At 44.6% G+C, this 20,849-nt stretch overlaps 1 protein-coding gene across 4 annotated transcripts in view; it reads left to right on the forward strand.

Annotated features, from left to right (window-relative positions):
- The window catches only part of LOC115105035 (rho guanine nucleotide exchange factor 4-like), a 171,078-nt gene that overhangs the window by 15,983 nt on the left and 134,246 nt on the right, over positions 1 to 20,849 (forward strand). Inside the window, exon 1 of one of the 4 annotated variants that reach the window (XM_029626569.2) lies at positions 17,336 to 17,505. The exons of the other annotated variants lie outside the window; for them this stretch is intronic. Within the exon in view, the coding sequence (XP_029482429.2) occupies positions 17,467 to 17,505 (39 nt within the window). The 5' untranslated portion in view covers positions 17,336 to 17,466. Of the gene's footprint in view, positions 1 to 17,335; positions 17,506 to 20,849 lie in introns of those variants that run through there. 4 annotated transcript variants of the gene reach the window in all.

Here is a 20,849-nt window from a genome sequence, read left to right on the forward strand (position 1 = left end):
GGGGTCAGATGTCAGGTTTAGGAGGGCGGAGGTCAAAGGTGACAAGGCTCAAAGCAGACCAGTGACATCACTGCATGAAGCACTCACACACACACACACACACACACACACACACTTGAAGTCGGAAGTTTACATACAATTTAGCCACATACATTTAAACTCAGTTTTTCACAATTCCTGACATTTAATCCTAGTCAAAATTCCCTGTTTTAGGTCAGGTAGGATCACCACTTTATTTTAAGAACGTGAAATGTCAGAATAATAGTAGAGAGAATGATTTATTTCAACTTTTATTTCTTTAATCACATTCCCAGTGGGTCAGAAGTTTACATACACTCAATTAGTATTTGGTAGCATTGCCTTTAAATTGTTTAACTTGGGTCAAACGTTTTGGGTAGCCTTCTACCAGCTTCCCACAATAAGTTGGGTGAATTTTGGCCCATTCCTCCTGACAGAGCTGGTGTAACTGAGTCAGGTTTGTAGGCCTCCTTGCTCACACACGCTTTTTCAGTTCTGCCAAGACATTTTCTATAGGATTGAGGTCAGGGCTTTGTTATGGCCACTCCAATACCTTGTTGTCCTTAAGCCGTTTTGCCACAACTTTGGAAGTATGCTTGGGGTCATTGTCATTTGTGACCAAGTTTTAACTTCCTTACTGATGTCTTGAGATGTTGCTTCAATATATCCACATAATTTTCTTTCCTCATGATGCCATCTATTTTGTGAATTGCACTAGTCCCTCCTGCAGCAAAGCACCCCCACAACATGATGCTGCCACCCCCATGCTACACGGTTGGGATGGTGTTCTTCGGCTTGCAAGTCTCACCCTTTTTCCTCCAAACATAACGATGGTCATTATGGCCAAACAGTTCTATTTTTGTTTCATCAGACCAGAGGACATTTCTCCAAAACGTATGATCTTTGTCCCCGTGTGCAGTTGCAAACTGTAGTCTGGCTTTTTTACGGTGGTTTTGGAGCAGTGGCTTTTTCCTTGCTGAGCGGCCATTCAGGTTATGTTGATATAGGACTCGATTTAATGTGGATATAGATACTTGTGTACCTGTTTCCTCCAGCATCTTCACAAGGTCCTTTGCTGTTATTCTGGGATTGATTTGCACTTTTTGCACCAAAGTACGTTCATCTCTAGGAGACAGAACGCATCTCCTTCCTGAGCGGTATGACGGCTGCATGGTCCCATGGTGTTTATACTTGCGTACTGTTGTTTGTACAGATGAACGTGGTACCTTCAGGCGTTTGGAAATTGCTCCCAAGGATGAACCAGACTTGTGGAGGTCTACAATTTCTTTTCTGAGGTCTTGGCTGATTTATTTGAATTTTCCCATGACGTCAAGCAAAGAGGCACTGAGTTTTAAGGTAGGCCTTGAAATACATCCACAGGTACACATCCAATTGACTCAAATTACGTCAATTAGCCTATCAGAAGCTTCTAAAACCATGACATCATTTTCTGGAATTTTCCAAGCTGTGTAAAGGCACAGTAAACTTAGTGAATGTAAACTTCTGACCCACTGGAATTGTGATACAGTGAATTATAAGTGAAATAATCTGTCTGTAAACAATTGTTGGAAAAATGACTTGTGTCATGCACAAAGTAGATGTCCTCACCGACCTGCCAAAACTATAGTTTGTTAGTTAACAAGAAATGTATGGAGTGGTTGAAAAATGAGTTTTAATGACTCCAACCTAAGTGTATGTAAACTTCCCACTTCAACTGTACACACACAATGTCCGTCAATGTTGTGTCCGTAGGGAGGGCTGTAGTGGTCTGTCAAGCAATGTCAAGTCAGACGGCTTTGTATTGCGTTGCTTGGCTACTCAGAAGGGTCTGGGTTAAGACGTGGAGGCCCAGTAGACAGCCTGTTGTATGGATGACTGCTGTCCTGTGTGGGGTTCATCTCCCACAGTGTGACCTCTCAACCTACATGCCTGAAGGCAGTGGTGACATGGCTCTAACATGGGAATGACAGTAACACAGCAGGAATAGGAGACACACACACAGACAGAGCCAAGGCCCTAACCTACCCAAAACATGTACCTGGCCTAACATAGCCACATACTTACCTACATATTTACACAGTAGCCCTCACGACTGAGTTGTGACAGAAAGGCTGCTGACTGGAGTATTCCTTGCATTTCGGTGACTTGGTTGCTAGCTAAGCTTAATGCCCTGCTCGACACCCCATGTGTTAAGAGACTGGGTTGCTTTTAAACTAATGGATTAAATAGAGGAACGGAGGGAGATACCCATCCTTGGCTATGTCTGTTGGATAGCGTGTGTTTGTGTGTGTATCTGCATGTGTGTGTGTGTGTGTGCGTGTGTACGTGTTTGTACAGTCACACAGACTAACTGGTTCCCACAGGTCAGTGTGAGCCTACATCACAGTAGCAATGGTCTGGTCTCCTCTGCTTCCTCCCTCTACCCTATACTGAACCACTAATAGCAGACCTGTTTTCTACCAGTCCTCCCCAAGCCTCTACAGCTTCAATTAAACCGTCCCTCAGGGGTCAGAGGTTAGGGTAGACTGTGACCACACTAACCCTACAGTCACTGGGCTGCCTTCACTACCCTTTGTTTTATTTTGCCTCCGTGCTATTTCAGGCCTGTGTATGGCTGTATGATTGTATTTTAATGGGGCCTGACCAGGAAGTACCAGAGTGTAGAGTTATTTTCTACAGTTAACTCCTAACTGACAATAAATCTCTCGCTTTTACATGGAAATGATGGGGAAACAACTTCAATTCAACCCGTTTTTGACCAGTGACTGCCTCTTCCCATGGTCTTGTTCTCACAGATTCTAGCTAGGGAGGCAAATAGATGGAAGCTGCACCGAGACATCCAACAGGCATTATTAGAATCGAGCTAACCCGTTTAAAACATCTCCTGTCTGTGGCGTAGCCAGACACTCGGGGTGGGTGGGCCTGCAGATATTTGGGTGGGCAAAAAAAACATGCAAAACATCCCGGAAGAGTGAATGTCATTCCAGTCCATCTGTCCTTTTATATTTCATCCAATCTGACTAAGCCAGTGCACCGCTTGCTGTGAATGATTTGTTTGCGTGTTAGGTAAAAAGACAAATAATGTCCTGTTCGGAACACTGACAATTAAAGAGCATAAACATGAATCAGAAATTCAATCTGATTGGGTTGGCCTAGCTCCCCAGTTGGACCACCCAGGCCCACCGTGCCAACGTCCATATCTCCTGTGTAGATAATGAGATATATCAGACTTGTATAAACTAGCTCTCCTTCCACTGATCCAAACACAGCCCCAGGTCACAATACACCTCCCAACCGGTGATTTACCTCAGCTGTCTGAAACAGGGCATGCAGGACAGATGGTGGTTGTTTGATTGCCCCAATTCCCTTTGATGGGGTTTGATTATTTGGGGTTATGTATGGCAGAAAGCAGTGAGTTAAGTGAAACCAGTTTAGTCTGAAGAGAAAAGCGAGTACAGTGAACCTGGTACTTTGGCTGAGCCAGGAGGTTGATTCTTTTCTCGCCATGGAAACGCTTGGTGGCGGTTGAGATTGGCTCCTTCTCTCTCTATTCCCAGCCGACACTGGCTAACACTGAGCCTTTCAATAGAGGAACAGATATATTTTGTAGGTGGATGGGAACTTTTGAAACTGTAGTATGTTGTCAAAGGTTGAAGATTAGTAGAGGAAGTGGACACTGTATGTGTGTGTGTGTGTGTGTGTGTGTGTGTGTGTGTGTGTGTGTGTGTGTGTGTGTGTGTGTGTGTGTGTATGCGGTGGATGGGAACAGGGGGTACCCTCCCCTCTCCTCACCCGGGCTCCCCCATCCATCTCTCTGCACTGAGGTGAAATAGAGAGTGGTAGAGAGGTAGTGAGACAGGCAGGAAAACATTCCAGGTTCTCCACATCCTTGATGTTCCAGTCAGAAGGCTCGTGGCCATGCCAAGGGCTGAGGAGGAAGCCAAAGAAAATTCATCTGGAAAGTATTCCTTACCAAGGAGGACTGGAGGTCGGGAAGAGGCAAAGGCAGGGATACAGAGATGGAGGCCGAGGCGGACAGAGAGAGGGAAGCAGAACGACGGTTGTTATGAGTGAATCCTCTTTCTTTTCTCTGTCTAGTCCTGTGGTTTGTCTGTTTCTCTGTCTAGTCCTGTGGTTTGTCTGTTTCTCTGTCTAGTTCTGTGGCTTGTCTGCTTCTCTGTTTCTCTGTCTAGTCCTGTGGTTTGTCTGTTTCTCTGTCTAGTCCTGTGGTTTGTCTGTTTCTCTGTCTAGTCATGTGGTTTGTCTGTCTAGTTCTGTGGTTTGTCTGTTTCTCTGTCTAGTCCTGTGGTTTGTCTGTTTCTCTGTCTAGTTCTGTGGCTTGTCTGCTTCTCTGTTTCTCTGTCTAGTCCTGTGGTTTGTCTGTTTCTCTGTCTAGTCCTGTGGTTTGTCTGTTTCTCTGTCTAGTCCTGTGGTTTGGCTATCTAGTTCTGTGGTTTGTCTGTTTTTCTGTCTAGTCCTGTGGTTTGTCTGTCTAGTCCTGTGGTTTGTCTGTTTCTTTGTCTAGTCCTGTGGTTTGTCTGTTTCTCTGTCTAGTCCTGTGGTTAGTCTGTTTCTCTGTCTAGTCCTGTGGTTTTGTCTGTTTCTCTGTCTAGTCCTGTGGTTTGTCTGTTTCTCTGTCTAGTCCTGTGGTTTGTTTCTCTGACTGGTCATTAAGTTTCTCTGGCCTCCCCAGCTATGGACATGTGGAGGATGGCTTTGTGTGTGTGTGACAAAGAGAGTAAAAAGAAAGAATCTGTTTGACACAGTTCAGCGGTGTGTCCCCACCCTGTACAATGCACAGACACTTATTTTAGGACTGGCAGGCCTCTTTCAGATGCCTCATGTCCTTTCAGTCCAGTGAAAGAGAGGAATGCAACTCCATTCTCATTGTCTTGGGAAGACATGGTGCTATATGTCGTTGTAAGGCGCTGTGCTCCACTGACTTCTAACACTGCCTGCCAGAGTACATGGGAAAACAGAGAGTGTGTGTGTGTGTGTGTGTGTGTGTGTGTGTGTGTGTGTGTGTGTGTGTGTGTGTGTGTGTTAGGGGGTGCATGTGTGCATGTATGTCAGTGTGTTTGTGGGTTGTCATGCCACTTTGGACCCTCTCCATCTAACACTAAGGAACAACCAGGCCGAGAGCATACCTTCAGTGCTTTCCATGGAGGACCACACAGACACAACATTAAACACAGAACAGCATTAGCACTCTGCCTGGTTCTACCACCATGCACCTCCTGCTACATTGAACAAACCGTCTCAATGAGTCGACTAGCTCTACTTCCTCCTCTTCCTCTTCCCGCCTCTTTGTACCCCAAGTAGAGAGGACTTTACATGGTGTCCTTATGAAGGAGGCTTGTACATGGAAAAATACTTTGAAGACATAGGTTGTATTTATTAGGGCACTCTGTAGCTACAAATGTTGCTAAGGAAAATGAACATTTCTTATTGGACAAGCTCAGGTAGTCCCTCCCTGTTTCAGTCTGTTCTCTTCCGCTTGGTGACCTAATGAACATCATCCTGTACTTATCAAACCCAGGACACGTCCCTAACCTCCCCACTGAATAGAAAGTCTTCCTAATCAAATATTCCCCTAGGGAGACACAGTCCAGTGTTAAGTGGGTGCTTGGAGACCGGATGGGAAGGACGGGACGGGTGTGTGGGGGGATTTGTTTTTGCACAAGTGCTCGTGTCTTTAGGAGGTTGGGAGACGAGGCATTTGTGATGCAAATGAAGGAGCGGATGCATGATTATGTCGCCCGTTAGGATGGGTTACCATGGAGATTCTGAAGGCCGGGACCTTTCAGGGAGATGAGTAGAGAGCGAGGGAAAGAGAGAGAGAGGGAGCGATAAGAGTGAGGCAACATTCTCTGTGTTCTCAGTTGTTAGTTTTCTCTCCTCCTGTACTCCTTGTGCCCCTCTCAGTGTGTTTGTGTGTGTGTGTGTGTGTGCGTGTGTGTGTGTGTGTGTGTGTGTGTGTGTGCGTGCGTGCGTGCGTGCGTGCGTGCGTGCGTGCGTGCGTGCGTGCGTGCGCGTGTGTGTGTTTGTGGCATGTACGGTGCAGCATTAGTATTGAACTTTAGGTTCTGAACAACTTTGACCTTCTTTGTTTCATTTGGTCATAACAAGATCACCTGGGAGTGGCTGCTGTCCCCTTGTATGACTGGAAAAGTGAAGAAAATAATCTGCCAGAACAAGGTTCAGCATTCCCTGGCTGTAATTATTTGGAGTTAGACTGTGTGGAGCTTCTCTTGCCTGTAAAACAAAGTGTTAACTGTACGTAAAAGCAGCAATGTTTCCACATTTGAGAGAGCTACACGTTGTTCAGTGTGTATAAACACAGTGTAAAGTTTTAGTGGATTTTTCAGATGCGGTAACACAACGCATCGGACCAACACATGGCCCATGAACATATGCACGTGTGTCTGTGTGTGTATATGTGTGTCTGTGTGTGTATGCATGTGTCTGTGTGTGTATATGTGTGTGTGTATGCATGTGTATGTGTGTGTATATGTGTGTGCGTATGTGTGTGTACATTGGTGTTTATGTGTGGAAGTATGTTTGGAAGTATGTCAACTAAATAAGTCCATGTCCTCTAACATCAACCATGATCAGTAGCTAACGGGATAGTGGAAAAACGTCAGCTGTATGCCATGTGTGCTGTGGCTGGATCCAGACCTGGCAGACACCACTAGTGTCTATAATGGTTGATGATTGGCTGGCTATAAGACCTGGAGAGGAAAAACATCCTCAGTGAGTGAAGCCATCCTTCCTCTGCTCCATTGATGACTGAAGAGACACCTCTCCTCTCCTTCCCTCTCCTCTTCTCTCTTCCCCTCTCCTCTCCTCTCCTCTCTTCCCCTCTCCTCTCCTCTCCTTTCCTCTCTTCCATTGAGGACTGAATAGGCTCCTCTCCTCAACAGAGAGAGAACAGTCCATGGCTTTGTTTATCACTGAGGGGGTAGCAGGAAGAATGAAGGTGGAGGGTTATGGAGTGGTTTTCTCACGCTCTGAAGTCTGAGCAGGTTTTGTTTCTCACGAGAGAGCAACACACAGATGGAGTCCTAGCTTTGGCCTTCCACACACACATCACATGACCATCTAAGTCCACACTTAATCCTTCTGCTTTGATGGCTTATAAGACACTGCTAACAGCTAGTCAAGCTCTGTGGTCCTCCAGGGGCCTGTCTGTCACGTGTGCTTAGTATGTAGCATTAGCATAACAATACATTGTTGTGTGTGTTGTGTGTTATGTGCAAGGTTTCTATCCTGCGTGAGTAGGAGTGGCAGTCGAACAGCTTCTAGAACAGCCCATGGTGTCCCTTTCATTGACAGCGGCCCTCAAGGCCATGAAAGAGAGAGCTACAAGCCAGCGTTCAGCAAGCCAGCGGCCTCACGGCTACATTACCCAGTAGTGCTGAAACCATGACATCATCTGTTTAAGGGCTCCAGTCTTTGTACCAGGGGTTTAACATTTGACCTCTGTCTGTACTGTGTTTTAAATGACACCTTGTTATGTTTGAGTTCCGGGCTTTGAGGGAAGACAGTGAGCTAGCTAGCCTACTTAAAGCAGGTGCTTCTATTCAGGAATGGGCTGAGCTGGATTAGCCTGGTCCCAGATCTGTTTGTGCTGTATTGCTAACATCTTTATTCATTGGCAAGACAGCACAAACTGATCTGGGATTACCAGGCTGGTAGATTTGTCTGGGCAGGCAGTTCCTGTTGGGCTGCTAGAGAGAGAGAGTTTACTAGAGAGAGAGACTGGTAAAGCTGGATGTCTAACTGTCTGGTGTCTGGTGTCTTAAAAAAATTGTTCCAACTGCCAAACCCTAGATTTGAAAAGGATTAGTCCATAAAGAGCAGGCAAGGCAACACACTGAGTGGAGATTGTTTGTTGTTTCACAAAGGGGAATTTGAGCGATTGTGAGGTACTGTCTCTCATCATTTTTGTTTGTCTGTGAGGGGGGATAAATAGATAGGCCTACATCTAAGATTCTAAGATTCAAAAGTTCTCAAAAGTTTTTAGAATGACACAAATTTACATTTTCAAAGTCTGCTGCCTCAGTTTGTAGGATGGCAATTTGCATATACTCCAGAATGTTATGAAGAGTGATCAGATGAATTGCAATTAATTGCAAAGTCCCTATTTGCCATGCAAATTAATTGAATCCCCCCAAAATATTTCCACTGCATTTCAGCCCTGCCACAAAAGGACCAGCTGACATCATGTCAGTGATTCTCTCGTTAACACAGGTGTGAGTGTTGACGAGGACAAGGCTGGAGATCACTCTGTCATGCTGATTGAGTTCGAATAACAGACTAGAAGCTTCAAAAGGAGGGTGGTGCTTGGTATCATTGTTCTTCCTCTGTCAACCATGGTTACCTGCAAGGAAACACGTCATCATTGCTTTGCACAAAAAGGGCTTCACAGGCAAGGATATTGCTGCCAGTAAGATTGCACCTAAATCAACCATTTATCGGATCATCAAGAACTTCAAGGAGAGCGGTTCAATTGTTGTGAAGGCGGCTTCAGGTTGTTTCAGCTGCGGGATCGGGGCACCACCAGTACAGAGCTTGCTCAGGAATGGCAGCAGGCAGGTGTGAGTGCATCTGCACGCACAGTGAGGCGAAGACTTTTGGAGGATGGCCTGGTGTCAAGAAGGGCAGCAAAGAAGCCACTTCTCTTCAGGAAAAACATCAGGGACAGACTGATATTCTGCAAAAGGTACAGGGATTGGACTGATGAGGACTGGGGTAAAGTCATTTTCTCTGATGAATCCCCTTTCCGATTGTTTGGGGCATCCGGAAAAAAGCTTGTCCAGAGAAGACAAGGTGAGCGCTACCATCAGTCCTGTGTCATGCCAACAGTAAAGCATCCTGAGACCATTCATGTGTGGGGTTGCTTCTCAGCCAAGGGAGTGGGCTCACTCACAATTTTGCCTAAGAACACAGTCATGAATAAAGAATGGTACCAACACATCCTCCAAAAGCAACTTCTCCCAACCATCCAGGAACAGTTTGATGACGAACAATGCCTTTTCCAGCATGATGGAGCACCTTGCCATAAGGCAAATGTGATAACTAAGTGGCTTGGGGAACAAAACATCGATATTTTGGGTCCATAGCCAGGAAACTCCCCAGACCTTAATCCCATTGAGAACTTGTGGTCAATCCTCAAGAGGAGGGTGGACAAACAAAACCCCACAAATTCTGACAAACGCCAAGCATTGATTATGCAAGAATGGGCTGCCATCAGTCAGGATGTGGCCCAGAAGTTAATTGACAGCATGCCAGGGCGGATTGCAGAGGTCTTGAAAAGAAGGGTCAACACTGCAAATATTGACTCTTTACATCAACTTCATGTAATTGTCAATAAAAGCCTTTGACACTTATGAAATGCTTGTAATTATACTTCAGTATTATATAGTAACATCTGACAAAAATATCTAAAAACACTGAAGCAGCAAACTTTGTGGAAATTAATATTTGTGTCATTCTCAAAACTTTTGGCCACGACTGTACTTCACATACCATGAGTAGGTAACACTTGTCAATAGTCTGTTACACCTTGGTATTCCAGTAAAGCACGTTCTCATGAGAAACCATCTGTCATTTTGCAGGGTGAAAGAGAGGAATTACTTGCTCGGATACTTCATAATCCTTAACGTTCCCTAATGTCCTGGGATAGGCCTCTCTCTCTCTCTCTGTGTGTGTGTGTGTGTGTGTTTATTCCTCACAATAGTGTCACTTGACAGGAGTGGGTATTGCACCTCAAAGAACGAGACTGTGATGGCAGCCATTACATGCATGTACATCATTAGTTTAATGATGTACAATAATATGGATATAACATAGCCCTGAATTTATTTTTCATTTTTGGAGGCTCAGACCACAGGTATTGATTTGGTTTGGTCTTTGACTCACAGTTCTTAGGAAGAATGTGAAAGTATGTAAGTGCATCCTACTGCCTGGTTAATGTAATGACACACAGTGAGAACCCCGAACCAACCCCTCTCCACTATGCCCACTCACAGCCACTAGTCAGCCTGCAATACCCCACACACTCACTGGCAAGTCACCTGTCACCACACACACTAGTCACCACAGGAGCTGTCATCTGGCTGAGCCGGTTCAGAGGAGAGGGGAACTCGAACACACTCAAGGGCAACCACAATGCTCTGAGAATGAGCAGATGAGGCCACACACACCCTGACCTTGAGGAATTGAGGAGAGTATAAAGGAAAGGAGAGCAGGAGAGGAGAGGGGGAGGTGAGATGGGGAAAGAATAAGAAAAGGGGATAGGAAAGTAGTGGGGAGGACAGAATATAGAAAACAGGGAGAGTACAGTAAAAGTGAAGGACCTAGCCACTCATGACACTGCTGGTCCCAAGCCAAGGCCTGGGCTTCCATAATAACCGAGAGGCATTGTACTGTCCCTGGGAAGAGACTGGAACAGAGGGGAGTGGAGGGAGGGAGAGGAGAGGCGCTGACTGACTGGACACACTGAGGACACAGCAGCTGAAGTGTTTTCGTATGTGGTTCACGTCTCTGGAATGAATGTAAATACTGTTAGAGAAAAGGGAACAACTCATTGTAAGAGCAAACTTCAATGTGATGTAGGGTATTCCCTCAAACTTAGGTATGTTGTTGTTGTCTGTGGTGAGTTGATGATACAGTCACTGCTAGCTGCAGCAGTTAGCCACGTGTAAGGCCATGCTCTCTGTTTAGCCTTGTGATTTGGGTTTCCCTAGCTGTCTTTCCAAACACCAAACTTGCTATCTTTGTTGTTTTATTAGGATCCCCATTAGCTGTTGCGAAAGCAGCAGCTTCTCATCCTGGGGTCCAACACAAAACATAGAACATGACATAAAACAGAACATTAAGAAACTAGAACAGCTCGAGGATTAGAACTACATAGCCTACATCTCAATACATACACACAACATATCTGGGTCAAATAGAGGAGAGGCGTTGTGTCGTGATGTTGTTTTTTAAAAACCAGGTCTGCAGTTAATTTGAGCAATATGAGATGGAAGGAAGTTCCATGCAATAATGGCTCTAGGACCAGGCTAAAGGGCTTCGGCTTTCACATTACATTTCGGAATCTCTCTCTCTCTCTCCCCTCTCTCTCTCTCTCTCTCTCTCTCTCTCTCTCTCTCTCTCTCTCTCTCTCTCTCTCTCTCTCTCTTCCTCTCTCCCTCTCTCTCCCCTCTCTCTCTCTCTCTCTCTCTCTTCCTCTCTCTCTCCTCTCTCTCTCTCTCTCTCTCTCTCTCTCTCTGTCTCCCTCTCTCCCCCTCTCTCTCTCTCTCTCTCTCTCTCTCTCGCTCTCTCCCTCTCTCCCTCTCTCCCCCTCTCTCTCTCTCTCTGTCTCCCTCTCTCTCTCTCTCTCTCTCTCTCTCTCTCTCTCTCTCTCTCTTCCTCTCTCTTCCCTCTCTCTCTCTCTCTCTCTCTCTCTTCCTCTCTCCCTCTCTCTCTCTCTCTCTCTCTCTCTCTCTCTCTCTCTCTCTCTCTGTCTCCCTCTCTCCCTCCCCCCCTCTCTCTCTCTCTCTCTCTCTCTCTCTCCCTCTCTCCCCTCTCTCTCTCTGTCTCCTCTCTCTCTCTCTCTCTCTCTCTCTCTCTCTCTCTCTCTCTCTCTCTCTCTCTCTCTCTCTCTCTCTCTCTCTCTCTCCTTGTCCTCACTTTGAAGCAGAGGCCTCTGCCATACGTTCTTCTCTGGTATTAATTCAACCAATCAACATTCCTTCTCACAAGCATTCCTGTTCCCCATCTCATTCTCCTTTTCTCTTCTTCTCTCCTTCTCTTCTTCTTTTCTTCTCCCTCTTTCCCACAGAAAACTAAACAAAAGCCAAATGCAGAAAAAAATGTTGTCTGACCCTGCCAGTGCAGTACCAGCCAGTCACATCAGAGTCACTGCCATCGGTAGAATAGAGGCTGGTCTTGGCCATGGCATGGAACCCAGAGTCTCTCTTTTGTTGTCCGGGTACCTAAGGCAAACCTGTAAACCTGTATAGCAGACGCACAATAGCCAGGCCTGTTTCTAACCACTTTCCCTTAAGCAATAAGGCCCAAGGGGGTGTGGTATATGGCCAATATTCCACTGCTATGGGCTGTTTTTATGCACGATGCGACTGAGAGTGGTTGTATACAGCCCTTAGACATGGTATATTGGCCATATAGCACAAACTCCCGAGGTGCCTTATTGCTATTATAAACTGGTTACCAACGTAATTAGAGCAGTAAAAATAAATGTTTTTGTCATACACGTGATATAACACCGGTGTCAGCCAATCAGCATTCAGGGCTCGAACCACCCAGTTTATAATTGAATTGATATACTATTCTCGGGCGGCTCTCACGAGAGGACATTAACACTTCAACCTGTTCTAATAAATAGACAGATGTCTTAGATTATCATATTGAAATGGCCCATGGGGTCCTGGTCAAAAGTAGTGCACTATATAGGGAATAGGGTGCCATTTGTGATGGCAGGCATGTCTCTCCTCTGTGAGGTTATATAAGGTTATAGAGGTTAAATAGGGACCACAGACAGAGGCAGCTGCTGGCATTGGCCTAACTAACCTAAGGATGTGTCACTCTGTGGACTGGTGATAGGTTGATAGCTGAAGGGTGGACAGGGACATACATGGATGTCTATGCAGGATAGTGGAGTGGATCCTGTGTAGATGGACATATTGTTAACTGGACCCCATATGCTCTGCTCTCAGAATAGACTGGAAGCCCCCTGTTAAACACACACACACACACACACACACACACACACACACACACACACACACATACAGCCTTGGTGTCATCCCATCTATAAATGGATCACTGATGATTCAATGTGTAAAACTGTTCAACAACTGTTATTAAACCAGTAAACATGCAGAGCCAAGGGGAATTTGGGGGGATTTTTCTGATATCAGTCAACATTTACAGCTGTTGTCTGCATAGTTAATGGGAAAACTGTACAGATGTATTGTTAGCTCTAATTGGTTTGATGTGTATACATGACTCAGGTGTTTTCTCTAGTTATTTTACGTTTTTATTCCTAATCATTTCTGTAGGCTTAAGGAGATTTTGAAGTTATAGCTTATAACAAGGACCCAGAATTTCCCTGGACTGGTCACATCGTCAGGGAAATCTCCTGACCCAAGCTAAGTACAGTAATGCTTGGGGCCTTACTGAAGTCTATCTATAAGCAGTTTGTGTGGTTTGTTTCTGCCTCTGACTGACTACCCAGTAAACCAGGAACATTCCCAGGACATTAGTTAACATTCCCATTAAGTTCTCTGACCTAAATAGCTGTAGCATCTCCCTCCGAGCACATCTGGTGTTTGGGTTAGAGGTAAAGATAAGATGTGCCCTTGGCATCAGGATATCAGGAACTGCTCAGAGAAAGCAATTGTAAGCAAAGCCTCAGTAGAGTAGGGACGTACTGCTCCATATGAAATGATAGTCTGGTCAGCTTACTGAGGTTAGCAAAGTTTTATTGAAGAGTATGAAAATGTATTCTTATTTTGTGTGTGACTGGTGGATGCTGCTGGGTGTGAGTGTGGTGCGGGGAATGAACATTGAAATGCAAACCAAGTTTATGAGAACCGGAGGAAACTCCATAAGAGAACTGGCGGGAAGTCCATAAGAAAACTGGAGGAAACTCCATAAGATAACCTGAGGAAACTCCATAAGATAACCTGAGTAAGCTCCATTAGAGACCTGAAGGAAAATCCATAAGAGAACTGGAGGAAACTCCATAAGAGAACCCGAGTAAACTCCATAAGAGAACTGGAGGAAACTCCATAAGAGAACCTGAGTAAACTCCATTAGAGAACTGGAGGAAACTCCATAAGAGAACCTGAATAAACTCCATTAGAGAACTGGAGGAAACTCCATAAGAGAACTTGAGTAAACTCCACTAGAGACCCAAAGGAAACTCCATAAGAGAACCTGAGTAAACTCCACTAGAGACCCAAAGGAAACTCCATAAGAGAACCTGAGTAAACTCCATTAGAGAACCTGAGTAAACTCCATTAGAGACCTGAAGGAAAATCCATAAGAGAATTGGAGGAAACTCCATAAGTGAACTGGAGGAAACTCCTTTAGAGAACCGAAGGAAGCTCCATAAGACAATCGGAGGAAACTCCATATCAAGGGGATTTTATTCATTTTAGAAAGTACAATGCATCCAGAAAGTATTCAGACCCCTTGACCCTTTCCACATTGTAATACGTTAGAGCCTTATTCTAAAATGTATTACGTATTTTTATTTTCATGAATCTACACATAATGTAGGTACACACAACTCTTACTGACGGTTGTGGCTGCTTTGTGTTGTCTCTACCTCCTTGCCCTTTGTGCTGTTGTCTGTGCCCAATAATGTTTGTACCATGTTTTGTTCTGCTGCCATGTTGTGTTGCTACCAGGTTGTTGTCATGTTGTGTTGCTACCATGCTGTGTTGCTGCCATGTTATGTTGTTGTCTTAGGTCTCTCTTTATGTAGTGTTGTCTCCAAGCCATGAGGTCGAATGAATTGTCCGTAGAGCCACTCCTCAGTAAAAGGCACATTACAGCAATCTTCGATTTGATATGGTTCTGTCCTTCAACTGTAATTGTATATTCATGTTAATTATTATATAATGTTTTGTGTTTAAAGTGGACCCCAGGAAGAGTAGCTTCAGCTTTGGCTGTAGCTAATGGGGCAATAATAAAATAAAATTGCAATTACTAATTAGGTTTTTATCTTACATTAGGATGATTACATCCCAAAAACATTCAAATAATGTTTTTGATAACAAAAGCTTATTTTTATCAGATGCATGTTTTTTTTGTGTGCTCAACATCTGTTACAGCCACCACACAGAACATTCCTCCAAGATTCCTATTAGGTTTCCAGGTAATGTAATAACAAACCTGGGCAGTTTTTGTGTTATTATAACTTTTGAGGCAACCTAATGAATGTTCTGGAACATTCACACAACCAATTTTGTTTTGCTGGTTGGTCCCATTCTGTGTGGTCAAGTCGCAGTTGCAAATGAGAACTTGTTCTCAACTAGCCTACCTGGTTAAATAAAGGTGAAATAAAAAATAAAATAAAATAAATTGACCACATTAAGAACTTGTCCATATGGCCACATGGTGTTCTTGTCCCAACCTGGGATTGGTTACAGTCATGACACAGTGTGACCTTTTATATTTCACAATAACAGGAAAACTGTTCAACCAACCAATGAGAATCACTTCCTGTTATTTCTACCTCTTCTGATGTGTCATCATGGAGGTATGATCCATCCATCCAGATCAGTCAGTTGGTCAGATGTTACGATCCACAGCAGCTTAGAAAAAGGCTCAACCCATTCCCTCAGTTCTAAGGGCTGAGCTGTGTAGCCAGGGAAGCTGTGTAGCCAGCACATATCCATTTTATTTCAGTCCTTCTGGGAAGAGGAGCAGGCCAGAGCCAGAGTTGCCTGAGAGAAAAGGCTGAGTCATCATGGCCTACAGCTCCAGCTCCGGGAGGAAATGTACTGTTTTCTTCTGTTACTGCTGGCTCTCAGCTCTATCTGAAATACAGAGCAGCACGGCTGCAGAACCCATTAAATATGCTTTTATTTGACACGGATGATAGGTTCAATTCAGAGTGTGCAGAGACGCATGAGGTGTGGAGGGGGGAGGGAGAGATGGTGGGTGGTAGGGAGGGAGGGAGAGATGGTGGGTGGTAGGGAGGGAGGGAGGGAGGGAGTGAGAGAGACAGAGAGTGGGGGAGGGAGGGAGGGAGAGATGGTGGGTGGTAGGGAGGGAGGGAGGGAGGGAGGGAGGGAGAGAGAAAGAAAGAAAGAAAGAAAGAAAGAAAGAAAGAAAGAAAGAAAGAAAGAAAGAAAGAAAGAAAGAAAGAGACAGTGAGTGGGGGAGGGAGGATGGGAGGATGGGAGGGAGAGGAGGGAGGGAGGATGGGAGAATGAGGATGAATTGACATGGTGTAATGACGTGTTGACACAGCAGAGGGCGATGTGTATCTATGTTCTGTCATTGTTGCGGGCATTGAGATTAGCCACGATAACACAGGTTTTACAGGACTGGTTGCATTGAGAACTAATGAAAGCAATATGCCAATGTAGGGGACCGTATGAGAAGTCTGTCAATGTATTAAATGAGCACCATTTCATTAAAATCAAAGCCAGTGTTTAGATTTGCTCTTCACCACAGTCCCTAAGTATACCTTCAACATGACCCTTTATAACACACAAATACCTGAAAATGCATGTTTCACGTTGGAACGATTCTCCCAAGTTTGTATCACTCTCCTGTCTCACTCCTCTTAATAACAGCATTCCCCCTGTGCTGTTTTGGCTAGTTCCGTTCCGTTCCGCACGTGCCTGTTCCGTTCCTTTCTGTTGATATACAGTGTTTACATGGCCAGTCTCTGCACTATGTCTGGTATCCTCTATCCCTGTCCAGAGTGCCTGGATCGCCACAGCTGGGACCGCGTAAAGATGACATGTTAGATGTGTAAATAAAATCTGTTCAAATAGTCTTCTGACCAACTTTGTCTGCTTTAATCATGCTGAAAAAGTGTGTGTGTGTGTGTGTGTGGGGGGGGGGGGGGTTGCATGTGGTTCATTAAGCTCTGAGTAATGTTAAAGATATAATTTATCTGTTGATTTACAGTACCAGTAGTTACACTGTACACCTTTGCTGTTGATCTGTACAGCTGGATCTGTTGCTGAAGCAGTTCATGACACCTGTGTTAGAACCAGAACCAGACCTCCTAGAACTCTTAGTTACTATAGTTCCTTTAAGTGCTGAGCTCCTCCTCTAGTGTAAACCACTTGGAACACCACTTTTGTGGGCTCTCTGAAAATACTTAAAAACGGTTTGCCTGAAACGATCTCGCTCTCTCTCTTTGGGGTGTCCGAGCCACGTGCGGAAACATTTAGTGAATGTGGGGGAGGTATGCAGTTCTCTCTTAAACACTCGTAAGTAACACTAAAGTGTGGACATTAGAGTGTGGACTACAGGCTGCTTGCTTATTGCAGCACAATAACTCCTATGTTAAACACTTCCAGAGTAACACTAGAGTGTATAACTAGACTGGAGGCTATGCTGCTTATTGCTTATTGCAGGCACAAGGCCTCCTATGTTGCCCTGTGGTGATAAGCTCTCATTGTTATGCAACTCCTTAGCAGCATAAGCTTCTGGCATGGCTCCTTCCTTCCCTCCCTTCTTCCCTCGTTCCCTGTCTTTTTTTCTCTCTCTCTCTCTCTCTCTCTCCCTCTCTCCGCTCCCTCCCTGTCGGCTCTAAGTCTATTTAAAATAGCAACAGGTTAAGTGAGCATGAGGCTAGGAGAGCTGCCAGGACTACAAACCCTGTGCCGGAGCACGGCCTGGGAGTAGAGGAAGAGAGAGGGGGAGAGACGAAGGGTCTCTCTCCTCCACCAGCACAATCTCAAAATGCTGAGTGTTATGTACTTCCTCCGCTCTTTCTTCGAGGTAAGGGATCTTCGCTTTCCTTCTTTGACTCTCTGAGGTAAAGGGAGTACTGTTTTCCTTCTCTCTCTCTCTCTCTCTCTCTCTCTCTCTCTCTCTCTCTCTCTCTCTCTCTATTCCCTGTTTCTTTCTCTTACAGGAACTTTTGTTTTTGTCTCTTAGTGTTGTTCCCACACTGGGATAGAGAGGGAGTGGACTAGCTAGATTTACTGAGTGCTAATTTCACGTTTGTTGTCATGAGGTGGTTCTCTCTCATGCAGAACTCAACGGCAGACAGAAACTCCTACCTCTGCTGTTAACCGTCAGTGAGCCAGAACAAGATGTCAGTTATCCTGTTATTGTGTTTGGTTGTTTGGTGTCAGGTGACAGGGTCATTGCCAAGATTGAACCACACTGTATGCTCATTTTCCAGTATTGTAAATTTGCCTCTTCTGTGTGAAAAATGTCTTACTGATAGTAATGTGAGGGCAGTTTTTATCTACCATTCAGATTGAAATGAGCACCTGGGTTTGCTTTGTAAATGTTTTCTCTTCTTGTTAGTGCTCCATAGTTCTTCTAGGTTTAAAAAAAAAGTTTCTGTGATCTAACTGCTCAGATGTTGATGGCTGGTTGGCCATGGACCATGATGCCTGTTGGATCCTGTCCCTATTCACACGCACACACACACGCACGCACGCACGCACGCACGCACGCACGCACGCACGCACGCACGCACGCACGCACACACACACACACACACACACACACACACACACACACACACACACACACACACATACACACACACACAAACAATGGGGCGTCCTGCTTTATTCAGGAGTGAAAAGCCTGATGTTCCCCCAGCATGAGGCTGGCGGTAGAGTCAGGAAGAGGAGTCACAGCAGGTAAAGACCAGAGTATTATCAGCTTTACCAGGAGGCTTTGAGGCCGGCTGGTTTCACCTGTTGCTGATTACAACACTTGTCCTGTTCTATCTCCTCCATGGAGACATTGAACTGGTCTGTTGTTTAGATCATTATGGGATTTAGCTCTCTGTGCCTGGGATGCACCTGTTGCCATGGCAACCGGCCGATCAAATGTCAGGGGCGGGTGGCAACCAGCAGATCAAATGTCAAAGGCTGGTCCTTATGCAGGAAACAGGAAGCAGGAATTTGAAGTTTATCTAATTGGTTTAGTGGCGTGGGGGGCTCACTTTGATCATCATAGTCCCGTGTGGCTCAGTTGGCTAAATTACTAAAAATGTCAATGTGTGGCAAAATCCACTCATATCCGATCCCTCACATTCCTTAGTGGTGACAGACTTGAGAACACCAGCCATACTATAGGGATGTGACAAATGGAACACATTTCTTAACATTTAAACTTTTTTGGGGGGTGGGGGTTCTGTTAAAATTATAAGAATAATGTATTAAGTTTCATGTGAGTTCACAATGCAGCTTCATTGCTGCCAGCAATGGTTTGGGTATCACAGTGCATCCCTTTCAGATGGTGAAGCATGGCACATGTACTCCCATTACTGTACCTCAATTCCACCTCACAAAGTTAGCATTTTCTTTTCATTTCACTTCTTAAAGTATTGTCATACAGGACTTGGCTGCTGTCCCTTACCTTTCTCTGCCATTTTTCCAACTGTTAACGACAATGATTTAGTGGTGGAAAGTCGACTCCAAAAGAATTCCTGAGATTCAGTATTTTTGGAATGAGGAGACTGATTAGCTGCCATACTTCCGAGAACACAAACACTTGCATTTTTCATAGCGAGCTAGCGAGGGATGGAGAGAGAGTATAGCACAGTATAGGCAGGTCAGCCACCAGGCAGACAGTCAGGGTGTTTTCACATATAGTCCTCTTTAAAAGAACCAATGTCAGTCCTCTTTAAAGTGAACTCTGGGGTAAAAAAAAAGCTGAAGAACTTTGTTCCCTTTGTCTTCACTCTGCCCTTGCATTTGAATGAGAAATCAACTCTTTTGCCAGTTCATGTAACCGATTTTGTGGTCCGAGTCCTATTTGCATTCACATTGCTATATTTAGAAGAGTACCAATATATTTTTCCAACATTCACTCAATGCACTCTGAGTTTTTTCAAATACAGGACAAGCCATTCAATCAGAATGTGTTTTCAGACAGCTAGATATACCTACTTTACATTTTGAAAGCTAATCGATTGCATTTAATTAAAGGATGAGAGATAATACTTGTAAACAGAAGATACTATTAACATGTCAATATTATTGGTAACAGAATAAATAGCAGAAGAAAGACTGTAGAACTGTAGATTAAATAATGCTGTAATTGAAAACTTTACACACAATGTAGGCTACTGGCCCTTTAAGAGCTAGAATAGATTTTGATTCTCACCAAATCTGTTGGTGACTTCTCACACTATTCAGACCCCACAATCGAATAAACAGCTGATGAATCTCTCTTTGCCTATAGATTACATATTGCAAGTAAAGAATCTGAACTAAAAACTGTATTTTGGCATTTCTGTGCATCCTTGACAATCACTAATCAATCTCTTAAAACAGCACACGTTTTTTTCTGCGGCCTGCAGTTGCATACTATTGGAATAGAAAAGTGGTGCGCATGTCTTGGTAATCTGAATCTCGCAATGTCGTGTCTTGCATTACTCACAAATTCACCAAAGTAGCCTAAAGTTCTTCCTCTCTGGTTTTATATAAATTACACAACTTTCCCCAGGTCCAGTTGGGCTATAACACGGAGAACAGTATGTTTAGGGGTTTTTCTTAATGTTAAGGATCCCAATCTCATTTAAACGTTCACACCCATGAGCCATACTGATGTCTCGTTGATGGTGAATGTTCTAGTACCGTTGGTGAAAACTTGACAAATACCCTGGGAGTTTACCACAATATGATCTCAAGACACAAGCAGTGTTATTTACGGTACAGTAAATCAGTCTAAGAGATAAACAAAGACAGAGTCCTCTAAATATCCTGGCTATTCGTATAGAGGAGGCCTGGCCCAGACAGTACAGTAGAAACACGTGTTTTAGTAGTGATTCAGTCCAGAGGTATGTAAGTGGACCTCAGAGTTGGATTCCAGTGTGTTATCCCACCCTCTGACTGGGTCCTCTCTATTGCTCTATCTCTATCTCTCTATATCACCATACTGCTACTAATACTGCTGCTGCTACTAGTTCTGTCCTCATCCATACTGCTACTAATACTGCTGCTGCTACCAGTTCTGTCCTCATCCATACTGCTACTAATACTGCTGCTGCTACTAGTTCTGTCCTCATCCATACTGCTACTAATACTGCTGCTGCTACCAGTTCTGTCCTCATCCATACTGCTACTAATACTGCTGCTGCTACTAGTTCTGTC

Source organism: Oncorhynchus nerka, linkage group LG22 (genome assembly GCF_034236695.1).
Source record: "Oncorhynchus nerka isolate Pitt River linkage group LG22, Oner_Uvic_2.0, whole genome shotgun sequence".
Taxonomy (NCBI): domain Eukaryota; kingdom Metazoa; phylum Chordata; class Actinopteri; order Salmoniformes; family Salmonidae; genus Oncorhynchus; species Oncorhynchus nerka.